The 26,431-nt window shown below is 32.6% G+C and overlaps 1 protein-coding gene across 1 annotated transcript; it reads right to left on the bottom strand.

Annotated features, from left to right (window-relative positions):
* Window positions 1-3,335: 3,335 nt before the first annotated feature.
* LOC145291966 (uncharacterized) lies at window positions 3,336-25,294 on the bottom strand. The gene is made up of 2 exons (XM_080137905.1): window positions 25,156-25,294; window positions 3,336-5,856 (listed from the first exon to the last, which is right to left on the bottom strand). The coding sequence occupies exon 2, from the start codon at window positions 5,710-5,712 to the stop codon at window positions 3,460-3,462; it is 2,253 nt and encodes a 750-aa protein (XP_079994031.1). The 5' UTR covers window positions 5,713-5,856; window positions 25,156-25,294; the 3' UTR covers window positions 3,336-3,459.
* Window positions 25,295-26,431: the final 1,137 nt, after the last annotated feature.

The following is a 26,431-nucleotide window of genomic DNA, read 5'->3' as shown; positions in this document are numbered from 1 at the left end:
AGATACAGCATTTGTTTATCTACAAAAGCCAACTTATTAAACAATATTCATTATGCTCCAGTTTTTCCTTGAATAAAAGTTGATTCATATTTATTAGTGTAGATGTTAGTTCTATTTACAGAGGGTGGTGACTCTTGTTCAATATTCTATTTCAGCCAATGATGCAATCAAGTACAATTAACTCCAGCAAGTTACATTCTTTATGACTTTCTTTGTAATCAACTAACCACACGAGGTATGCTTCAGTTTGGTCCTACAAGGTGCACCCCCTCCAAATAGTATTTCCTTCTTGTTGTCGCCTTTTGTATGGAAATGTTCTTTTTTAGTAAAAAAAAAGAAAAAAAAAAAAAAAAATACAGAAAGAAAAAAATTAGGGAAGAACTCCTTTTCACCACCACTACAATTTATACCAATTCCTCTAAACTTAAATCGTAAATTGTAGTTCTTAATGTATGTTCTTTCTCGCGTGTCAAAAACTCGACCTCTATCCTCCAATTCACTCTTAGTCTCCACTCCTCAAATTAATGCCATATGTATATAAATGATCCATCTACAAACTGAGGTTTTCCCTTTTCCTTCCGATCCCAGGATAGATCGAAACGCTGCCACTTGTGTGAGTCATGTCTTTCATTACCTTAGCTACACTTATTAGAGTAATCTTCCTTGCTTGTTGTTGTGGATTATTAACAGGAAAAAAGATGGAGGTTTGATAAGCGACCATGTGTTTATTGGAGTTATGTGATAAGTAAACAAACGTGTGGCATAGGAGTAAGCAGGGCTTTACATTACGAGTGAAACAGTCACATTTGTGAGTGACTTTTTTCCAAGTGGCGACTAGAGACAATGAAATCCTTATCTTTTGGCGATTATTTTTTTTTCACCGACAATCTTACAAAGCTTATTGCGGAGTAAAGTGTCTTTTCAACCTCTCTTTTGCTTAAATAAAACAAACAAAGTCAAATTATCTAAACAATATAAGGTTTGATAGAATCGTATACTCTTTTCTTTTAATGAAAAAGAATGTTAAAAAAAAAAAAAAAAACATGTGAAGAAATTTGAACATTTATACATTCAAATCTCAGAGCATATTTAGAATTACACTTATTTAAATAAAAAATACAAAAAATCTTTATGATGTATGTACTCGTCATGGAACAAAGAGGTCATATTCCAAAAATCATATGTGCATAAATAGTAACTTTTCTATTTGACTAGTAAACGAAAATATTCAGTTGTCAAAGGTCAACTAAAGGTAAATTTGTAGAGACTTAGTAAGAAACTTGACACAAGTGATCACAGCTGGTAATGACCTGGAAATGAATGTAAGTCACTACTAAATAATTTCACAGATTAAAACAATATAATAAAAACATTTTGATTCTTTTATTGTTGAAAATTTGTGCTAATTCTGTAGTAAATACAAAAATATTTCTTAAAAGAAGGAGTAAAATTTATTGTTGTCGGGTAGGTCAGGAGTAGTATTTTCATTGAGCAATACAAGTGCAGTAAATTGATAGGAACAAATTCCATGGAAATACTAGCACAGTCATGTAACACTGCAGAGATGTGACGGGGGGGGGGGGGGGCTGCAAGATTTATTAGGTTAGAAATATTTTTTTGCACTTTGTCCAAAAGAGAAAAGTTAGTGTTTGGTGCACTAGCCCAGATGTGGCAACAACACTTCATGCATGGATGAATGGCGGCTTTATAAAAATATAGAATACTAGCAGATGTGAAAAGTTTTCCAGTCCGGTAAAGGGAATCTGCATTCTTTGCAGCAAACTTAGCAACATCTTTTTCATGTTGCCCAAACAAAATGTGATAATCGAACGTTTTAAATATCACTAGCAAAAAAAAAAAAAAAAAAAAAAATTTTTTTATTTTTTTTTTTTTTATTTAGAAAAATACACATGATGAGTATCATTAATAGACAACTTCAATATCTTAGAAAGTTTTGACCCCTAATCAAAGATTCATTTGCGACATCAGTCCAGCAGGAAATGGTGCATCGCTATGTTTGTTTGAGAATGAATATCTATTTTCTACTATTATATGAAAGGAACGCGCACGCGTGTATGTGTGTTCCCTATGGAATTGAAAATGGCCAAGCTGATTTTTATGAAATTTCACATGAAGGTACTTTATGTTCCTAGCAGTGTTCTTAGATAGGTTTTGTATTGAAATGTCTTTGATAACTATAATAAAAAAATCCGATGAAAGAACGAACAGGCGATTTTGACCACAGTTAACACCTTACACAACCTGACATCACAAATGCATTTGAAGAGTTTTATTACCACGCAAACTGAAAGGCTTGACATAAAATCAACAATAGGTACTTTGATATGACAGGGACTGTTTCATAAGGAATGTTTTTTTTTTACAGCACAATTGCACCATGATACTTTACTTTCATTTTAAACTTTAATTCAAGCCATTATCACCACACAAGCAGTGAGGCCAGGCATATAAAATCAACAGTAGATTCTTTGATATGACAGGGTGCATTTGAAATTAATGTTTCTGTTTAAAGAACAATTGAAGCATGGTACTTGACTTTTGCATTTTAAAATTTCATTCAAGACATTAAACAAATAATTTTATAAAATCAACAGTAAATTCTCTACAGTTCAATTGTAAGGTTTAATAGAATAGTACACTCTTTTAATGAACGATGTTTAAAAAATGTCTGAAGAAATTTGAATGTTTATACGTTCAAATCTCAACATGGAGCATATTTAGAATTACACTTATTTAAATTAAAAAAAAAAATACAAAGAAAATGACTACAATGTATTGTGAACTAAGTTACTGTGAGAAGGCATATGAGGCTTCCTCCCAGTGAACCGTGATGAATCCCTAACTAGAGCAGGCAACCAATTGATTTGATTGAAAACTAGACAATTTCACTGATTTCAATGACAATAAAAATATGGGAGTGTGATCATTCAATCCCGGGCAACATCAAATCTCCCTGCTAGTACAGTATAAGCCTGATTTGTTTTGCAAGAACAGAAACAATTTTACTTATTAATTTAAATTTTATATTTAGTATAAATGCAATATTTTCCATTTGTAAAAGTTGAGATAAACGAAAAAGAAGCTAATTATTTACCCTTATAAATACGGAGGCATAGATATAACGGTATCACGTAAATTGGTGATCAGCAGCATCTTTGTACAAATTGAAGATTAAAAGTACATAATGAAAATATGTAGACTTTATAAAACTTATAAAAGAAATTAAGCTATTCATTTACGAAAAATTTAAAGTATGGATAGACAGAACATGCTGCTTGTATTATAAGTAGATATTGATAAGAAAAAAGAGAAAATGAAACATGTCTATATTTTATTTCTTTTAAGGTAAATCTATTAGTGTGATGGATCTGCCTCAGGTTATAAGTCTCTCCTACAAATGTAGAAGAATGGAATTGAACCCCCACCCCCTAGTTTTTATTAAATATTCAATAAATACTTCTGTAGGATAGGAGGCAACGGTAGATGAGGCACCTTCAGGGCCACTTTACGGTCTAAAGAGTTGTAGATAGATACGCGAGCTATCTCCTTCAGTGTGCGTGGGTACATAGTCAAAGTCTTTAAGAGTTTCAGATATTCTTTACCTATTTCTCCAAGCTGGTGGAATTGAGATATGGAACTTGCGTGCCTGAAATAACAAAATAAATTCTTGTGGTCCATTGTATTGTAGAACAATCGCAGCAATTTTTCAGCATAGCCATTTTTAAAAAACGATTCATATTCTTTCGCCATAATCAGATATGACAGTGAGCGCACGTCAAGTCTTTGTAAGAAAAGGGAATTTTGTTCATGATATACGACTGTTCCTGATGCATAGGGTTTTACGTTTGGATCAGCTCCCCATTGCAGAAGGGTTTTGAGCCAAGTATGGAGGATTTCAAAGTCCTGAGAAGTCTCTGAAAATTTGGTCAAGCTCATAAAGTCTATGAGACTGTTTCCTCTACCCCCCTCCAGATAGGAATTTCGCGCACTTGAGGGATAATTTGGATTGAAACCGTATTTAAGCATTACACGGAGGTACCGAGTTACAAGATCGGCATAGAAAACACAGTTGTGTTCTATTCGGACAGACATTGGAAATTGGAAGTACTGTGTAGCAGCTCTTGAAAGGTATGTAGAACTTGTAGCAAAGTTTGAATCTGCCCCATGCTCGAGTAGGTCAGTTAAAATTTGTAGTACATGCTCAGATTCATTACACTGTTTTCTAGGGTAAAGATATCCAAGACATATAAGCCACAGTTTGAGCGGAGCATGCTCGTGCGTACATTGCGTGTTTGGGTCAGCTCCATGTTTCAGCAGTGTGTTTATGGCTTTGCTGATGCTCTGGAAATGGATCTGATGACTGGGTTCAAATTGGGGATTCACAACTGATGTGCCCATCTGGCACCGAGAAATCCGGAGGTTTCTACATATGCACACCATTGGTTGTACTCGACAGCAATCATGCAAATTTTGGAAGATACTCTCTTCCAATGCGATATGTAATATTTTGTTTAAAGGTTGAATCCCATCAGAACCAGCAAGATGGGGACTAGCACCATATTCCAACAAAAGAGTTAAACAATCATTAAATTCTTGCTGATAACCTGGCCAAGACAGTATAAAATTGGATGGTGGCAAGCAGTGCACATTTTTAGCCAAGCGTTGGTACGACATGTGTTCAATCAATAGATTCAGTGGCGTGCATCCTTTTGCATTTATTCGATTGATGTCTTCTTTGAGGTCAGAATCTAAAAGACATTTGGTTGTCTTGTAAAATGATCCAGAGGTCAGGACAATGTATGAATATAATCTGTGAAGAATGGTCTCATTTAGATGGGGAGCTGTCTTTGCCGTGGCGCCGTGGTCGAGAAGTATCTGCACAAGTTTCTCACCACAATGAACTGCATTGCAAAGTGGTGTCCACCCATCATTGTCAGGAATGTTTACAATATTAGGATACATTTCCAGCAAAGTCAATGCACAATTGATAGCTCCATACTTGCAGGCCAAGTGAAGCCATTGGCTTGCATAAGCCAACTCTGATTCCTTAGACTGACGTGATTCTATGACAAGTAGTTTCAGACAACTTGATTGATCTCCCAGAATAGCACACTGCACAGGAGTAAGCTTCCCGCCCATTTCTTTCGTCACGGATAAGTCAAGACTAGGAGAGCAAGTATGCCGCGTACATGACCAAACATTGTGTGGAACCGGAAGGTTGACATTTGACAGCTGTTCTAGTGACTCGCCATAAGTAATAAAAAACCTGACAATATCATCATGACCACAAAAGGAGGCTAGATGCAATGGTGGACTGTGTCCATTACAAGTTTTTCCATATGTCTGCACAAGGTGAACGACTAATTCCGTGTGACCAAATTGGATAGCAATTTGTAGCAAGTTGAAGTCGTAATGATATCCAACACAGAGCCTTAAGATATCTTCATGTGGAGGTAAATCAAGAATCATTTCTGAAAGTATATCTCCTTTGTCGGCATCACTTGACCCGATATTCTGGATTATTTTTTGTATGCAACCTTCAGTCTCTTTTGTTGGTTGGTGTAGGCGCTTACTTGATAAACCTCGAGACCGATAAAACAAATTCCAATATTTAAGAAAGAAGTTATAAATTACAAATGCCAACGCGGTTGTCACCGTTATATACTGGAAATAATTAAAGGCGAAAATCATAATTGAAAAAATAGTTTGCTGTGAGATTTAATTTTCACACGTCCAAATTACCATCAAAGAAGATGTTCAGTCCAGGTGATAGTATTTGTAGTGCCAAGCTCAATTTAACACGGCATTTTCACTCTCGGGCATTTCAAGAAACATCTGAAAGACAAAATTAGAAAGTTCTTATGTCTGAATTTTTGAGATGAGGATTGATAATGTGGATTCTTTGAACTACTGTTCTCATCTTGGATGTTAGACGATTAGTTCAGAATGAGAGCATGCTATCCATTTTAAATTCTGTGCAGATTCCTGACTGACAAGATACACCTGGAGAAGGTTGGAGGTTACATTGGCCAAAACATTGTATGAATAACACTCAAGATGAGAACAGTAGTCCAAAGAATCCAAATAATACAAAGTTTTTGTTCAGAATTTTCGAGATGAGGATTGATAATTTGTATAGTTTACTTAATTTGAACTACTGTTCTTATCTTGTATAGTATTCCTGCAACATTTCGGCTGAGGTAATCGCTGACGTTCTTAAGGTGTATCTTGTCAAATTCGAAAATCTTCCTGTCCTGCAGAACTTGGGAATCTGTATGAGATTTTGAATGGAACATTTTACTTAATCCATGAGGGGTAAGTTGCTCTTGTTCTGTCGGCTATTAGCAAGTATAAGTCTTAAGAAATTCGTAATTGTATTCTTGGTATCATCTGCACTGAGAATCGAACATTCAAACTCCAAAAGAATGTAACTTGAAACTCATTAACACTATCTCCTATGACGTGCATTCTTGTGGACAATTGCACATTACTTAAAACTTCTACCTGGTCAAGGATGACAGAACAAGAGCAAGTTACCCCCTAGATTAAAATAAAGGATTCTGTTTAAAATTCTGTACAGATTCTTGAGTTTGACAAGATACACCTGACAAAGATCGGAGGTTAAGTCAGCTGAATAAGATCCAAGATGAGAACAGCTGTCCAGATAATCCAAATAGAAGTTTCTTTAAAGGCAGTTTGGGTTGTCAAATTGAACAATTTCATGAAATGGGGGGAAAAAAAAAAAAAAAAAAAATACAATTAATAAATAATCTATTATTTTTATACACTAACAGGTCACTGCTTACCAAAGTGAAAGGCCATTTGAAAAGAAGAGTTAATGAGTTTGTCAGTTGGACAGTCAGGCAACATTATTAGGATTGGTAACGATTGTTGAAACTGAATAGAATTTGAGCTAACGTACTTCCTAACTTCCGGCATAGAGTTACCAAAAGCGATGAAAAGGCAAAACCGTTTCTTTGTTTTTTTTTCTTCTCACGCCTATATCTCCCCTATGCATGTACTCTTTATTATATAATTTCCGATCATTTTTTTTCTCTTTATTTAATAATCATTGAAAAGTTCTTTTGGTCTTATTTTAATTAAGAATTATTCAAATGTTTTTTTTTTTTTTTTTTTAATTGAAAACACTTGTGCTTTTTTTTTTTTTTTTTTTTTTTTAAAAAAGAATTATTAAAAACATTTTAAAATCTTAAAAATCTATTTTGAGAATATTATGTATTGGATATATTTTTATGATGTCCGAAATTTTGTTATTTGATTTAATTTTATATGTTCATAAACATATTTATTACATAAATTCAAAAACAAAACTTATTTTCATAATTTCATAAAGATATATTTCTTATAAAATAAATGTTTTTATTTTTAATTTTGTTATTAAAGGTGCAAAATAAAGACTACTCTTATTTTATTCTGTATAATTTTGTTTTCAATAATGTCCTTTTATATTATATTTCAATAAATTACCTCACAATAGAAATACTGAAGAACAATAAAAGTGAAAATTGATTTGCGGTGTCACCACTTCCAGTAACACTACGCCGGAAGTTGGGAAGTATGTTAGCTGACTAAAACCAAATTTAATTATTTAAAAGGATGGCTCAACAAGAATTTGTTAACATTGAACTTAAAAATAATCCTGTTCTGAAAGCAGACCCATGGCACTGTGCTCCACAAATATGTAGTTCTTGGAAAGAAGCTTTGCTCATGAAAATTCCATTTAGTTTTAGGTAAAAAGATGAGTTTGGTTTTACAACAAATCAATCGCAAATTTTTTTTACATGTATATGACTTATATAATCTGAAAATAGTTTGTCGGACAATTCTATTGTACTAGTATCTTTTTCATGTAATCAAGAGTATGAATACACATTTAGAATGCAACTGATTGTGATGATTGCAAGGTTGAGATGAGAATATAAAGTGTAAAGATTGTATACGGATTTGAGAAATGTGTTAAAATAATTGTCCGTTATGCCAACTATCAAGAGTAATCAGAAAAAAAAAAAAAAAAGGTCAGAACAAGACTTATGATCAAAACGAGCGAATGTTTTGCTTTTTGCTCCTCCCAGCTGTGGTCCATTCGTTGTTTTTTGTCGTGAGAACAGCTGAAGATTTCTTTCTGCCTTAAATTTGAAAACTAGCCTGGGTGTCCGGTATTGCCCGAGTGTTTGGGAGGTGTCTTGTAAAAAAAAAAAAAAAAAAAAGTTATGTTTTTGCTGTTGCGCCCATCGCCAAATAAGTGACATGTTTAAGGATGGTCAATCGAAAGTTTTAGGCAGATATACAAACATACATTTAAACAGACAGGTGAGATTTATATTATAGATGATTAAGGAATCCATCAAATGATTAAAAGCTGGAACGTCTGTCATTCTATGAAGTTCATTACGTCAAACAAAACAAAACTGAAGAAAAAAATGGGATGATTTCTTTTATGCTAAAAACAAAGAAAAAGATCCGTTTGTTTTGATTTTTTTTTTTTTTTTTTTTTTTTTTTTTTTAGTAAATCGATGAAATTTCTTTTTGTAGGTCCAATTCATAAAAAAAACAAACAAAAGAAACCCACAATATATGGAGATTAAAAAAAATAAATAAAAGATAAAGAACACTATTTAAATGTGAAGAAAAAACTGACTTTCAAAAGGTACAATGAAAGATTATCCTAGAATGGTGTAAATTATTTAGGTACATATGTGAAAAAGTTTTCCGATCAAGTTTAGAGAGGTTTTCTACATGCATAATCACTACGGCTATGACAATGTCTTCAAGAGTGATACAGTAACTATTCAGAATCAACTGTTTGTGAAACATTATCGTTACAGTCCTCTAAGATCACCAAAACAAAGTAGAGTTGACATATCAGACTCAATTATGCTACAAAATTGCTGTTTCTTAAAATAGCTGAAGTTTACAACCATACCTACTTCAAGTGCACTGATGCTTTATAGGAGCTAATCTTCACATGGACTGTTAAGACCAACTCCTATATGTTGTAACAAAAGAATTATCAAATGAAAGAAAAAAAGGCCCATCTAATAACAAATATATTTCAGTGATCTACACCATTGGGTGTAGGTTGCCAAAAGTTAAAACAATGTCACATTGAAGGAATTAATAACAAAAGCCATCTGCTGATTGTCTTTCAAGCCATATATATTTTCTAGTGAAGGATAGCCTTGCTCAAATATAAAGTTGACAGAAGTGAGAGAGAGAGAAAACATTTTTCTTTGGTGGTGTCTGGAAGTTCTGACTGTTACATAAAACCCAGAGTCTAGAAGTAGTCCTTCAAAGTTCCAACCGAAATTATTACACCCAGGAGTCAAATTGGTCATTGTGTGATCCAACCATCTTATAGGGACGGCTCTCTGCGAGAGGAAAGAAATACCTTTAAAGTCGGACCAGTATTTCAACCCGTCATTGTTGGGATCTCTAAATGGCAGAAATTCTACTTCTTCCCTCGGATTGCTACTTTTAAACTGTTTCCTATTAAACTGACTGAACTAATCTGCATCAGTTTAAATGTAATGTGAACAGACATCTTGTTGCTCAACTCCCCACAGTCCCCGGTTAGATGCAATCCCAAATAGTAAACCCTTACATTCCAAGTGGTAATATACCTTGTTTGAAGTGAAAGAGTAAAACAAAAAAGTAATATTCCAGTTACGCACCCTGAGGTAACCAGTCCAAACATGACTCACACCTGATGCCCTCAAAAGTTCCTTGGGCTCAGGTGTTGTGATATTGTGCATCTTGAGGGGGGTAGAATGGCCTTGCTGGTACCTTACTGATAAATTCTCACAATTCATTATGAATAATGAGAGAAGTGGCAGAATTTTCAATTCTCAAAAAGAAAAAAAAAAAAAAAATATATATATCAGCTTGTCTAGCATAACAAGAGGTACAGATCAAGTAAAATGTTACCGACAAATTACTGACATATTCTAACGGTGAAATTGTCATTCTGGCAAAGTTATTTTGATAAAGACCAAAAACGAAGAAGAGAGAGGGGATAAAAAAAAGGAAATTAATTCACGACTGTTTCTGTTTTGAAGAGGAGAAAGAAAGAAAAGTTCTTTAAGATAGATTAAGATGCAATGACGAAGGGAGCAAAATTAGATTCAATTAAAGCGAAATTTTTCAAACAATTGACAGACTCTTGGAGCAGTGCCTGATGTCTCCATGATAGTGTGAAACACAGGGGCCTGAAAACCAACCAATTCCACCATAATAACTTTCAAGAAAAATTAAGTTGAACAACAAAAAGATTCCAGCCACCCAGAACATATCTTGTTCATGACCAGAACAAAATATACACCATTCTTTCTTTGTATATGAACTATGTATACATATTTGTATATATACACTATTGAAATATTTAATTTTCTTTATAAGAAAATCATTATCAGTGACTTTTTAGTCATTTCGTCTTTGAAGTGATTCATTTTTTTTTTTGCAGATGTCTCCAAATCAGACCTTTTCAGTGATGAGACTTTCCAGCCAAATAGTGATTTTTGGCGAAAGAAATCACCAGCAGAGACGATCTGGAGAGTGAAAGGGCTGTTTTAGTATCTCTGAAAACCTGTTGGTGAGAAAATGGTGTTGCCACACGAACTTAGGGTCAGCACATATCACCTCAGAACTAAATGCAACAATATATGTGTAGCTCCAGTATCTAGTGAACTGCCTGAATACCTTTAAAAGGCCCGCAACTAAAGTGTTATATTTGTGATCCCACAATTTGAGATCGCAGTTAATTTATAACCCAGACACTAGCCTGTGTGACTCCGGTTACATTTGAGGCGCTGTGACAAAGCTATGTTACAATAGGTAATTTGCCTATAACAGTTTAGGCTTTAAGTGACTGTTCATTCCTTACAGAATTCTACATACCTTTCTCTATGCCATTTAACCAAACACTTCAGAGTCATATAGATGATAAAAGTACCTCTGAACATGACACTTGTTTAAGCTCTAATATTAAGTTTATAATAACGACAGTTAATTTTTATAATTAGTGCAGACATTGCTCTGATGTTTGATAAAATTACTTTAAATACTTTCATGCTTTTCACTTTCGACGATAAAGAAAATTAATAATCACCTGCCATTTCTTGACATTTTCAAAAAAGATAATTACTACAATGCAAGGGAAGTAACTCTTACAAAAGATTTTGAAAAATACGAAGAGCGTTTTGGAACGCTCTTCGTATTTTTCCTGGCCTTCTATTTTTTATTATTATTTTTTTAATTTCATCTGAACTTATACATTCATGACCTGAAAGTTTCATCTGTGTTGCAGATATTGACGATACGAGACTAAGAAAGTAACCCCTGTCATAGAAGTGTGTTAGAGCAGAGATGTATCATTGCAAAAGTGCATTAAGTATGGTAGTGACTATGTAGAAACTAAATTCTGAATCACAAACGATTGTTCGCTTTAATGGTACCACTCACAACTTTCGGGGTGAATGCGTACATCAGGTCAGTTGCCAAGGTCGCTGGAGGAGTGGTGGGATCCTTCTGCTGCTCCGGGGGGGGGGGGTCTTACTGCTGATGCAGTTCTCTATATGAGAGCCAAGTGCGTCTGGAGATGGAGTGCTGCTGCCACATTTGGGTGGGAGCTGCTGAAGACAGCCTATCAAGGCAGGATAGAGTACAAAATTGGCTTAGTGGGGGATGCCCTTTTCTCTTCCCTGCGGCCTCTCTCCCGTGGGAGAGATGTTGCGAGCCTGTCTGTTTTGTCGTTGCTTCCATGGCAAGTGCTCGTCTGGGCTCAGATCTCTGGTCCCCCTCAGTCTTTCACGAAGGATATCCGTCTAGCTGAAACCACTGTCAAAGATTTTCCCCACTTTATCTGTACCAAAACCAGTGTGTGGATTCCATGAGCAAAGCTTCTTGAAAGTGCATGCCTGTGGAGCTCTGTTCCGTTTGCTTGTTTCCCACCTGACTACAACCTGGATGTCTTCAAGTCCAACATGAATAAATTCCTGATGAATCGCCCCCCCCCCCCAAGTAAGGCTTTATCAAATCTCCAATACTAACGTACTGTACACGCAATAACCCTTATCCCCAAGTGGCTTCCGGGCCTTTATAAGTGGTGACCACCTTGTAAAAAAAATAAATAAAAATAAATACAACTTTTAATCAAATATAATTTTTTTTAATCGAGTGGTGAAGTTTGATTTTTTTTTTTGACCTGTGAATAATTCATAGCATTTAAATTATCGATTCAGATTTCTTCAATTAATGAATTTCCCTTGTTCTACATTCATATTTGGGGTAGACAAGAAGTTTTCTGGATATTAAGACATTCTTTTTTGTACATAGGCATCACCACTTATCAAGACTCATAGGACATTCGAGGATAAGGGTTAAAGAGTGTACAGTAGTCAATTGGACAATATAGTAATCGTTAGTGATGGAAATTTGGTAAATTAGTAGAACGGCTCATCAAGAACTTGTTTACATTGGACTTGAAGACGACCATATTGTAGTCAGCTGGAAAGCAGATAAACGGAAGAGAGTTCAACGAGTGTGCAGTTCTAAGAAAGAAGCTTTGTTTATGGAATCTACATTTAGGTTTAGGCACAGATAAAGAGTGGAGAAATTAGTGTTTTCAGATAGACGAGTGTTTAAAATAGCGTGCGGCTAGGGGTGTCAGAAACTTCGTGAAAAATATTGAATAATTCCACCCCGTCTTTCAAAGCTTATAACTATTCGAAAAATGTAATTCAAACCCTAATTTTTTTTTCATTTAAAAACAAAAAACGTGGTTTAAAAAAAAAAAAAAAGGTTTTAAACTTCAGACTTTACAGGTAAATTTCTAAAAAACACTACTTTTGTTTTAAATTTGAATATATTATTTATCTTTTATCTTCAATTTGTGATATATAAAACTTTGGTGAGTAAATTAATTTACTTTTTAATAGACATTTCAAATGGGGGGGGGGGCGTGAATTGAAAAAAAGAAAAAAGTTTGTCTAAAATATTATATTCAGTTTATTGGAAAGAGCATAAAATTTCACATTGACCCTGAAAACATCGTAAAAATAGAATCAATAGAAAAATTGGTTCTTGTGCAGTTTTCCATTGACATTAAAAAATGAAAATATTTAAAAAAAAAAATATATTGTACGTACTCGTCATGGGATAAAGTTTTCCTACAGAAAAAAAAAAATCACGTAATTTCATCAAGTAGTTATTTTTTTTATAACGAAAAAAAAAAAAAAAAAAAAATCAACGCTCTACAAGCAAGTAATTATTAATTCAGCCATCTTAATTCTTAACCAAACAGAAAGTTCAAGTAGAGGGATTTCCCTTTTTTATAGCGAGGCCAAATTCGAAATTTGGCCTTTTTTTAAAGCAGTTTGGCCTTCAAAATTTCTGTTTGGCCTTTTTTTCTTCACCGATGAAATAAAAACGGACGCAACGGGAATTTTCGGCAAAAAAATGTTACTATGCACATCTATGTACTGAAATACAATTTGTGGCAAAATTTCAGGAAAAACTAATGGATGGTTCTCTCGCAATAGTCCGGACAATTCGCTAAATTATCTCGTCAAAACCTTAAATCTCGAATTTTTGTGCATTTTTTTTGGGGGGAGGGGCTAATTTGGCATAATAGTGTCCATTTAATAGTATTATCTTGAAAAAATAAGGAAAATTACCAAAAAAACAAAAGAACAAAAAAAGTGTGCCGTATTTTTAAAAGTTTTATTGCGTTGTTTTTATTAGCTTTTTTATTTCATCGGTGAAGAAAAAAGCCAAACAGAAATTTTGAAGGCCAAATTCGCAAAATTTGGCCTCACTATAAAAAAAAAAAAAAAAAAAAAAAAAAAGGGAAATCCCCCTACTTGAACTTTCTGTTTGGTTAAGAATTAAGATGGCTGAATTAATAATTACTCGCTTGTAGCGTTGATTTTTTTCTTTTTTCGCTATAAAAAAACTTGATGAAATTACGTGATTTTTTTCTGTAGGAAAACTATCCCATGACGAGTACGTACAATATATTTTTTTAATATTTTCATTTTTTAATGTCAATGGAAAACTGCACAAGTACCAAAAAATTTAGAGGTTTACTGTACTGTACACAGACTCGAAAAAGTTGTCAAAAAAACAAATAAATGTTATCAAAGGCAAGATAAGTTGCTTTTCTACCTAACTGGATATGTTTTTAGTGTTTTTATTCAATGTAACATGTTATTCAGCTCGAAAAGCAGAGTGTTTACCGATGTATTGGAAAATTCAAAATGGCGCCCGACACATTCTTTAACACGGTAAATTCAGGAAAAGAGGTTATAAATAATAAACTAGACAAAATACTGTTAGAAATTCGCTCATTATATGTTACCGTGACATAAGTTGACATATATTCGGTGGTTTTTAAATAGTATTTTATCTAGTTTATTATTTACTAGCTGTACCCGGCCACGCGTTGCTGTGGCTCAGTTTGTTAAAATGGAACACATGTGAAAGTAGAGAAAAGTTTGATTCTTTTTTTCCAGAGAATGTACAAATTATTTTTTTTTTTAACAGATGTTAAGAAAATAAACAGAAAAATACTTCCATCATTAATTATGCAAAAAAATAAATAAAATACGATAAAACTTGCTGAGTATGCACTGTTTTACGGTGGTAAAAATGTAACGGAAACTTAAATTTCGCTTCATTTTAATCTTTCTTAATTATTTAATTGTCCCCCTCCCCCAACGAATATAATCAAAACAGTAACATTCAACAATTGTACTTTATCTATATAAAACACAAAATGGGTGTTTGTATTACTGTACACATAGATTCGAAAAAGTTGTGAAAAAAAAAACCAAACAAATATATAACAAATAAATGTTATCAAAGCCAAGATAAGTTACTTTTCTGCCAAACTGGATAGATATATTTTTCGTGTTTTTATTCAATGTAACATATTTATTCAGCTCGAAAACCATACAGTGTTTACCGATGTATTCGAAATTTCAAGATGGCGTCTCCGTCTCACACCCTCATTAACACCGTAAGTATGGAAGAAGGTGTTATAAATAAAAAACTATAACATCTTTTCCCACACTTACGTGTTAAAGAGAGAATCAGACGCCATCTTGAATGTTCCAATACATCGGTAAACACTGTATGGTTTTCAAGCTGAATAAACATGTTACATTGGATTGGGAAAAGATGTGGTAAATGTTTCGTTTAGGTCCACCTCCACAATTTTCTTTAAAATGACGACATTTATAGGTTTTTGACTATGCTGAATACGAAAATCGCATTGAAATGTTGCAGAGATAAGTAGTTATCAAGATAGAAAAAAATGCATTATGCACGGCAATTTTGGCGGCCATTTTTTACGCGCATGCACGCGCGCCCTAAGCAATCAGAATTTTACACGAAGGAAAAAAAACCAAGATGGCCGCCAAAATTACCGTGCATAATGCATTTTTTTCTATCTTGATAACTACTTATCTCTGCAACATTTCAATGCGATTTTCGTATTCAGCATAGTCGAAAACCTATATATGTCGTCATTTTAAAGAAAATTGTGGAGGTGGACCTAAACGAAACATTTACCAACAAAACAAATAAGCAATTAATAATTATTACCAAAAAACAATAAATGCTACTTTTTTTTACTGGCACAAATAGAGTTGGATACACAAGTAATAGTCGTAGAGTGATAGAGTGTAAGTAAAACCTGGAATATCCGGTTGTTTCGTTTCGTTTTAACAATGGAAAGAGCAGAAAATGGAGAGAAAAGAAAGAAAGAAGGAAAGACCGAAAGGAAAGATAAACATCGGGAAGTACCCCCACCACCATCACCCATAAAGCAAAAAGACAACGAAAGGTAAGAAAGAAAGAAACAAAGAAAGAAAGAAACCAAAAAAGCACGTAAGGAAAGAGCGAAACGGAAGTTGTGTTTGTGTAAGTAAGTAAGTAAGTAAGTTTGGTGCGTTTCGCCGTTTCACGTAAATGTCAATTCAGGTTTTCATTAAACTTTAACCACGCGGGTTATAACGAAATCGAAGTAATGTAATTGTGAATTCAATTCCAGGTAACGGATTGTGTTCTGTTTGAATCTAATTTTATTATAATAAATGCTTTATAAATTGTGTTTATGTTTTATGCTAAACAATGGCAAAGTAAGCGTGGTTCGTTTCAGTGTAAGTCCAGTCCAGTTTTTAGATAAATTCTTACCGGTGATCGGTTTTAAATGTCTCCTGTGAACGTTCTGGTACGGTGTAAGTGAGTGACGGTGGTAGGATGAATTTGTAAGAGAGAGTTTACTTTAATACTTCCATTAAATGTAACCGATTTTTACAGTGGACTCTCACCAGACAGAATATAGGAAACTGTGATCAGCGAGATCCTTGATATGTAATAACCCTATAACATACGGCAGATGTCGTGATTCAGTTTGTGTATGATACGGCTGCACCAAATGTATACAGGTGCAGTCCTATAAACGTCAAAGTCGGAGGGGAAAAAATGAGTTCATTTTATTTATATAGAGATATAGAGAAGAGAAGAGAAGAAGAGAAGAGAAAACACCTTTTGCCAAACTTACCATGTTAAAGAGTGTCGGGCGGGCGCCATTTTGAATTTTCCAATACATCGGTAAACACTGCACGTTTTTCGAGCTGAATAAACATGTTACATTGAATAAAAACAAAAAAAATGTATCGAGTTTGGCAGAAAAGTAACTTATCTTGCCTTTGATAATATTTATTTCTAATATCTTTGTTTTTTTGAAAACTTTTTCGAATCTGTGTACAGTAATACAAACCCAGATTTTTAGTTTAAAAATTGAAAAATACTGAACTCGTAAAATTCACTTAATTTCATTAGTTTTATTTATTTATTTTTTTAAATAAAAAAAATATTTCTATTACTTTTTATACAACTTTAGTTTATTTTGGAAGTATAATTCATAAAGAAAATAAACAACCCACTTTTAAAAGAAATTACGAGTTTTTTTTTTAATATTTTATTCGCAGTTTCGTGTTAGGGGTGTCAAACATTCCTACAAAAATTCAGTGCAGTGCAGTTGTTCTAAGAAAGCTTTGTTTATGGAACCTACATTTAGGGAATTTAGGAAAACTCGTCCCGGGAAAACTCGTCCCCTTTCGCTAGGTAGGAAAACTGGTCCCTTATTGAATAAATATCGATTGAAAACGTATTTTATGATACTTCTTGAAGGAGATATTGCTGTTTAAAATAGACTATAACCCCCCCCCCCTAATATTTTTTAAAAAATATTTTTGTTTAATTTTTTTTTTTTTTTTTTTTTTAAATAAAATCGATTGTCCGTTTTATACCTAACTGGCTAAGTTCTTAGTGGTTTCACTTATTTTAAAGCGTTTATTATGTTCATACAAAGTTAATTACAATTTTTTTTGGTTCTTATTTTAACGATGTTTTTTGGAGTCATAAAAACAATAATAAAAAACAAAACAAAAAAATTAAAAACTGGGAGTATTACTTTTTTGTTTTGGTTTTTTAATTATGATAGTTTTTTGTTGTTATGTTTTCGTTTTCTCTCATACCAAATGCACTCATGCGTTATTTAAAATAATAATTCTATCAATTATCCACATTTATTGTTGTCCTGTCAAATTTTGCAAAAATTAACTAATAAATTAAAAGCGAAATATTTTTTTGGCGCGAGAGATGCCATGTGCTAACAATCTCTCGTTAACTCATTTTTAATTTTTTAAATTTCTACTTCAAAATTCTAAAATCAATCATTCAGAGAAAAAGTAATCACTAAATAAATTTATTAATCAATTTTATTGAAAACTCCGCTATCGTTTATCAAGAATCTTGGGTTTGTATTACTGTACACTAGGCACCGCCAAAAATGGCCGCAAAATCAAGTTGTTGTTGTTTTTTAAAACGAAATTACGTTTATTAAAATCCATTATTTCTGAGTAACTTTTTTTTTCCAGAAAGATAAAACCCTGAATTTTATCATATAGAAAACAGAATAATGTAAAACCTTTTCTACTATTTTTAATTCAATTTTAAATGTTAAATTTTCCCAAAAAGTTAACAATTGACATTTTTTGTCTTGCACAAAAAACGTACTTAAATATTAAAAAAAAAAGGGTTTTTGAAATAATTAATTAATTTATTTATTGTCTAACTAAGATTTGGGATGATTTTCTAAGAGAATATGCAAAAATATTATAATATAAGTACCTGAATTTCAAATAATTCCACTTATTCATATAGGTAACCAGATATTCGCGTTGACGTAGAGTTCAGATCGACTCTGTTTACGTTTTCGTCTTAAACAAAGCAAACTATGGAAGACCAAACAGGCCAAAAAAAACTTATTTTTCAGTGACGAAAATTTCAATGTATTATTAAGCTGAGGCTGGCCAGTACCAGATGGGTGACCATTTGTATGCGTTTGGTTTTTAATGTGTATGTGTGTGGGAGCCAGACTCCCCAAAATGGGGGGGGGGGGGGCAATTTAAAGCAGAATAAAAAAAAATTATTTCAGCGCGTTTGGTCCACCATAGTCAAAGGCGGCAAACGTTTTCAAACGGGATCGAAAAAAAAGATGCTATTTTTAACACAAAGGGCACAATATTTATCGAATTTTTTTTTGGGGTATCGATTATTCAAAGCATGCCCTGTTTAATAATGGTCATGCATTATTCGGCTCGCTAAAAAAAAATTGTTTATTTATCAAAAATTTTAAAATAGCTTTTTTCGTATAAATATTAAAAAAATTTTTTTTTTGTTTTGCTTAACTTAAATTAATTATTTTACTTAACATATTCACCGAATTTCACACTTCAAAACTCAAAAGCGGGATAATTAAACACAATCGAAGTTCTGATATTCAGACGTCAAAATAAGGTATGCAAACAATTTTTTTTTTTTTTTTTTTTTTTTTTAATCTATAATTCTGTCCCTTACAACACAATATGTTGATTTCAGTCTCAGATGATTATTTTAAGCATATTTGTTCCCACTTCAAAACAAGGGGGGGTTTTGTAAGCAAAAAAAAATATATATATAAATATCGTTTATGAAAAATAAGTACACTGTTATAAAGTTCATTCTTTTCCTAATCATCGCTGAAAATTTCGTATTGATCGGATAATTACCTGATTTTTGGTAGATTTTTAAAAAGACGGTCCGTCAAAAAGTACTGACCTGCCCCCCCAGTTTTGGCGGTGCCTACTGTACACAGATTCGAAAAAGTTGTCAAAAAACAAATATAGAACAAATAAATGTTATCAAAGGCAAGATAAGTTACTTTTCTACCTAACTGGATATATTTTTTGTGTTTTTATTCAGTGTAACATGTTTATTCAGCTCGAAAAACATGCAGTGTTTACCGATGTATTGGAAAATTCAAAATGGCAGCCGACTCTCTCTCGGAGAGGGTACGTTTGGGAAAAGGTATTATAAATAATAAACTAGACAAAATACTGTTAGAAATTCGCTCAAAATATGTTACCGTGACATGAGTTGACATGTATTCGGTTGTTTTCTAACAGTATTTTGTCTAGTTTATTATTTATAATACCTTTTCCCAAACGTACCCTCTCCGAGAGAGAGAGAGTCGGCTGCCATTTTGAATTTTCCAATACATCGGTAAACACTGCATGTTTTTCGAGCTGAATAAACATGTTACACTGAATAAAAACACAAAAAATATATCCAGTTAGGTAGAAAAGTAACTTATCTTGCCTTCGATAACATCGATTTGTTCTATATTTGTTTTTTGACAACTTTTTCGAATCTATGTGTACAGTAATACAAACCCGAAAAATCAATTTTATCCTTTTATAAACAACAGTATATAAGTAAATTCTTTTTATATTAATATAAAAAAAATATGCGGTCTCATTTATGAACATAATAAACGCTTTTATTAAAAACAAAAAAAAACATTAAACAAGTAAAAATATTTTTTTTAAAATATTATGGGGGGGGGGGCTATAGTTTATTTTAAAAAACAATATCTCCTTCAAGAACGATAATAAAATGTGTTTTCAATCGATATTTATTCAATAAGGGACCAGTTTTCCTACCTAGCGAAAGGGGACGAGTTTTCCCGAGACGAGTTTTCCGGAGACGAGTTTTCCCGGCACCACATTTAGGTCTAGGCACAGATAAAGATTGGAGAAATTTTGTTTTACTGTACAGATTCGAAAAAGTTGTCACAAAAACAATTAAAGGTTATCAAAGGCAAGATAAGTTACTTTTCTATCTAACTGGATATTTTTTTTTAGTGTTTTTATTTAATGTAAAATGTTTCACATCAAAAAACAATGTTTAGCGATGTATTGGAAAACTTAAGATGGCGCCCGCGCCCGACTTTCTTTAACACGGTAAGTTTGGGAAAATGAGTTCCTAGTTTGTATTCGAAAAAGTTGTCAAAAAACAAATATATAACAAATAAATATTATCAAAGGCAAGATAAGTTACTTTTCTACCTAACTGGATATATTTTTCGTTTTTTATTCAATGTAATATGTTTATTCAGCTCGAAAACCATACAGTGTTTAGCGATGTAATACATCGCCGATGTATTGGAACATTCAAGATGGTGTCTTATTCTCTCTTTAACACGGTAAGTGTGGGAAAAGGTGTTATAAATAAAACTACACAAAATACTATTAAAAACACACCGAATATATGTCAACCTATGTCACGGTAACATATTGAGCGAGTTTTTAACAGTATTTTATCCGGTTTTTTATTTATAACATCTTTTCCCCACACTTACCGTGTTAAAGAGAGAATAAGACGCCATCTTGAATGTTCCAATATATCGCTAAACACTGTATGGTTTTCGAGCTGAATAAACATGTTACATTGAATAAAAACACGAAAAATATATCCAGTTTGGTAGAAAAGTAACTTATCTTGCCTTTGATAATATTTGTTATATATTTGTTTTTTGACAACTTTTTCGAATCTATGTGTACAGTAATACAAACCCAATAAATGTTATCAAAGGCAAGATAAGTTACTTTTCTACTTAACTGGATAGTGTTTACCGATGTATTGGAAAATTTAAAATGGCAGCCAACTCTCTTTGAGGCGGTAAGTTTGGGAAAATGAGTTATAAATAAAAAAGACAAAATACTGTTAGAAACTCGCTTAATATGTTACAGTGACATAGGCTGACACATTCGGCGGGTTTTTAACAGTATTTTGACTTTTTTTTAAATTTATAACTCCTTTTCTCAAACTTACCGTCTCAGAGGGAGAGAGTAGGCCGCCATTTTGAATTTTCCAATACATCGGTAAACACTGTTTTTCGAGCTGAATAAACAAACACTAAAAACATATCCAGTTAGGTGGAAAAGTAACTTATCTTGCCTTTGATAACATTTGTTCTATATTTGTTTTGTGACAACTTTTTCGAATCTGTATAGTAAAACAAACCCAAAATTATTAACAGTGTTTTCAGATGTTTAAAATGGCGCGCGGCCCAACAACTCTTTAACACAGTAAGTTTGGGAAAACTAGTTAAAAAAAAAAAAAAAAAACTATACAAAATACGGTTAGAAGCTCGCTCAATATGTTACCGTGACATAGGCTGACATATATTCGGTAGGTTTTTAACAGTATTATGTATAATTTCTAATTTTTAACTCAAACTCATTTTCCCAAACTTACCGTGTTAAGAGAGTCGGGCGCGGGCGACATCTTAAGTTTTCCATTTAAAATCATTATTTCTGAGTAACTTTTTCCAGAAAGATAAAACCCTGAATTTTATCATAGAAGCAGAATAATGTAAAACTTTTTCTACTATTTTTAATTAAATTTTCCCCAAAAGTTAAAAGAAAAGATTTTTGAAATAATTTATTTGTTGTCTAAGATTTAGGGTGATTTTCTAGGAGAATATGCAAAAAATATATAAGTACCTGGATTTCAAATAATTCCACCTATTCATATAGGCAAACAGTTACTTCGCGTCGATTTGATTAAAAGTTTACATTTGTACTTGATAAAAAGCAAACTATGGAAGACCAAACAAGCCAAAAAAAAAAAAAAAAAAAAAAAAAAAAAAAAAACTTATTTTTCAGTGACGAAAATTTCAATGTATTATTAACGCTGAGACTGGCCAGTACCAGATGGGTGACCATTTGTATGAGTTTGGTTTTTAGTGTGTATGTGGGCCAGGCTCCCCAAAATGGGGGGGGGGGGTCGGGGCAATTTAAAGTAGAATAATTTTTTTTTATTTCAGCGTAGTCGAAAGGCGGCAAACGTTTTCAAACGGGATCGAAAAAAAAAAAAAGCTATTTTTAACAAAGGGCACAATATTTACCGAATTTTTTTTTTTATCGATTCTTCAAAGCATGCCCTGTTTAATAATGGTCATGCAAGCATGCATTCTTCGGCTCGCTAAAAAAAATTGTTAATTTATTTTCAAAGATTTTAAAATGGCTTTTTTCATATAAATATTAAAAAAATTGGGTTTGTATTACTGTACAGATTCGAAAAAGTTGTAAAAAAACAAATATATAACAAATAAATGTTATCTAAGGCAAGATAAGTTACTTTTCTGCCAAACTGGATATATTTTGTGTTTTTATTCAATGTAACATTTATTCAGCTCGAAAAACATACAGGGTTTACCGATGTATTCGAAAATTCAAGATGGCGTTTCACACCCTCTTTAACACCGTAAGTATGAAAAAAGGTGTTATGAATAAAAAACTATACAAAATACTATTAAAAACCCGCCGAATATATGTCAACCTATGTCACGGTAACATATATTGAGCGAGTTGCTAACAGTATTTTATCCGGTTTTTTATTTATAACATCTTTTCCCACACTTACCGTGTTAAAGAGAGAATAAGACGCCATCTTGAATGTTCCAATACATCGGTAAAAACTGTATGGTTTTCGAGTTGAATAAACATGTTACATTGAATAAAAACACGAAAAATATATCCAGTTTGGTAGAAAAGTAACTTATATTGCCTTTGATAACATTTATTTGTTATATATTTGTTTTTTGACAACTTTTTCGAATCTATGTGTACAGTAATACAAACCCGAAAAGTGGGATAATTAAACACAATCGAAGTTCTGATATTCAGACGTCAAAATAAGGTATGCAAACAAGTTTTTTTTTTTTTTAATCTATAATCCTGTCCCTTACAAAAACAATGTTTTTTTCAGTTTCAGATGATTATTTTAAGCATATTTGGAACCCCCTCAAAACAAGGGAGGGGGGTTGTGAGCAAAAAAAAAAATTATATATATATATATATATATATATATCGTTTATGAAAAATAAGTACAGTTATAAAGTTCATTCTCTTAATAATGGCGGAAAATTTCGTATTGATTGGATAATTACCTAATTTTTGGTAGATTTTTAAAAAGGCAGTCCGTCAAAAAGTACTTACCTCTAACAACTCTAACACAGTAAGTTTGGGAAAACTAGTTAAAAATAGAAAACTATACAAAATACGGTTAGAAGCTCGCTCAATATGTTACCGTGACATGGGCTGACATATTCGGTGGGGTTTTAACAGTATTATGTATAGTTTCTAATTGTTAACTCAAACTCATTTTCCCAAACTTACCGTGTTAAAGGGAGAGTCGGGCGCGGGCGCCATCATAAGTTTTCCAATACATCGCTAAACATTGTTATGTTTTGTGAAGCGAAACATTTTACATTAAATAAAAACACTAAAAAATTATCCAGTTAGGTAGAAAAGTAACTTACCTTGCCTTTGATAACTTATTTGTGATATATTTGTTTTTTTGACAACTTTTTCGAATACAAACTAGAAACACGAAAACGGGTTCCTTTGTTTGACATACGTACCACCAATCAGGGAACGAAGACGAAAAAAAAATTCACCTAAGTTGATCAAATAGTTTTTTTTTTTTTTTTTTTTTGGTGCTGATGCAGAGAGTGATGCGATGCGCCATGCGGCGATGATGCGATGCGCGCTATTTTTTAAATCGTATTTCCAAGTTTAAAGTTTTTTATTTTTATTCATTCAATTGTAAAGTTGAAGTATAGAATAGGTACAAAACACCCTCCCCATGTTAAGAATGGCTTTTTAAATAAAGTTATTTACGTCCGAAAAAAAGTACTAGTGCAGAGACTGCACTAAAATTTTTTTTTTTTTTAAAGGAAATCAAATTTTACGACTAAACGAGTCGTAGTGTTTTCGTCGGTCATGATTAAGTCAGATGAAATAAGTGTCGAGGTTAAAATCAACCTTAGTAAAATCGCTAAAAATAGTAAATTTTGATTTTCTTAGTTAAAAAAAAAAAAAAAAAAATGCAGAGAGTGATCCGTGCTGAAATAACATTTAAAAAGCCACTCTTACATGAAGGGAAGGTGTTTTGTACCTATTCTGTACTTTAACATTAAAATTGAATAAAAATCATCATAAAACTTTAATTAAACTTGGAAATATGATTTAAAAAAATACAGCGGATCAGTGATCCGCCGGATTACTCTCTGCATCAGCACCCCCCCCCCAAAAAAAAACCCAAAACAAAAAAGTAGTTGACTAATTTAGATAAATTTTTGAAATATTACATTTTCCTTCTGTGACTTGGTATTTTTAAATAAGTGTGATTCCGAATAAGCACCTTAAATTGTTAGTTACGAAAAGGTTAATTTTTTTAAAACTCCTTTCCATGTTAATAATGGAATTCTAAATAATAACGTTATTATTTTAGTACCCTTATCCTTGAGTGGCCTCTGGGCCTTGATAATGTGGTGATACCCTTGTAAAAAAAAAAAAAAAAAAAAACGATCCGTAAACTGCGTAAGCACCAACATTTACAATGTGGCCAAAATAATGCGCCATTATTAATGGCCTTCGACCCCCCTACTTCTTTACCAATCGCGTGTTTTTTTTTTTTTAATTACTATTATTTATTTATATTACACAAAAAGAAAAAATAATAAAATTTCAGTAACATTTTCTATTCAATCACTTAAAGATATAATCCTGAAATTTATAAAAATATACATTTTATAATCTTCATAATGACGATAATTAATTTGATAATTGAAATTTTAATAAATCTCCATCACAAATCTTTGATTTTTCTTTTACAACTATTTCAAGCAAGACCGAGCATCGTATTAATAATACTTACTGTTAATTTTTATTGTGTTGGCTGTTTTATGGTCAATAGTTTCCGAACTCAATCATACAACATCGCTTTAAAATAAAACTGTTTTCTTGCGATTAGAAATGCTCACGAACAGGAAACAAACAAAAAGAACTAAACTTCCCGGGTTACCAGACTATAAATACATGTTTCCAGCCAAATTTTTCAGGAAAAAAAAGCCAAAAAAAGGCCAAAAAAAAAAGGCCAAATTCAATCACGAAGCCACTCTTTAGGAAAAAAAAGCCAAAAAAAAAAAAAAAAAGGCCGAATTGAAACTTAAAGAAAAGTTGACTTTTAATAGTTTTTTCTGTATTAGTTTTGTCGTGTCGTGGCAAAAACGGTACTATGAAATTGAAACTGAAAAATATGCTTTGTCCCCTTCTAAGCATATTTTTCGGTTTTACTTTAATAGGGAATGGTTGGTTGGTTGATTGTTTTTGTTTTACGGCATATCAACCTTTTTCAGGTTATTTAATGCCGAATCTAGTTATTTTGAGGAACGATTTTTAATGGCGTATATTTGTTTTTTAAGTCGGATTCTATTTAACCCATAGTTGGGACCCTAACAGGTACTACCACTCCGTGTTAGAGTGGACCTGGGAGCAACAGCAATTAAAGGGTGGCTCCACACTCCCCAAGGCCCGCAAGGTGGGGCCTCACCATCGGATATAGTTTTAGGTCATATCCAGGACCCTTAATATTAAAAATAAATGAATAGGGAATGGTTTTATTTTTAATATTAAGGCAAATAATTTCATTACAATACATTCTGTAGTTTATATATATTTAACATTATACAAGAAAACGTTAAAGAGTATTTAGTACTATTTTAATATTAAATAATTTAAGGAAAAGTTGGTAAATTTGTAGATGAGAACTCTAAGGTGCTCCCGTCCTAAAAAAATAACAGATAGATCTACTTTTTTAGACAATTACATTTGAAAAACTTGGGTAAAACAATTATTTTAGAATTTAAAGAGATCAGTTTCACATATAAATTTAACATACGGTGAATACCCATTTCTAACAGGATAGCATTTAAGAGCATATAACCAGAATTTCTTCTGCGAAAGAAGATAAATTGTGTTTTTTACAAGATTATTGACTTAAATTACTTAAATACTAGCAGGACCCGTTAACTGGTGTTGCCCAGTGAAATCATCCCCCCCCCTTTAGAAAATTAAAGTATAGTGGTTATTGTTGTTGGCCAACCCCAACCTCCTCATGTTAAGAATGGCCTTCAGAATGGACTCCCTTAACC

This window comes from Euprymna scolopes, chromosome 13 (assembly GCF_053919585.1).
Source record: "Euprymna scolopes isolate OS-2025 chromosome 13, ASM5391958v1, whole genome shotgun sequence".
In the NCBI taxonomy this organism is placed as follows: Eukaryota; Metazoa; Mollusca; class Cephalopoda; order Sepiida; family Sepiolidae; genus Euprymna; species Euprymna scolopes.
Note: the sequence above shows the minus strand (reverse complement) of the source record. Positions and strands in the feature narration are given on the sequence as shown.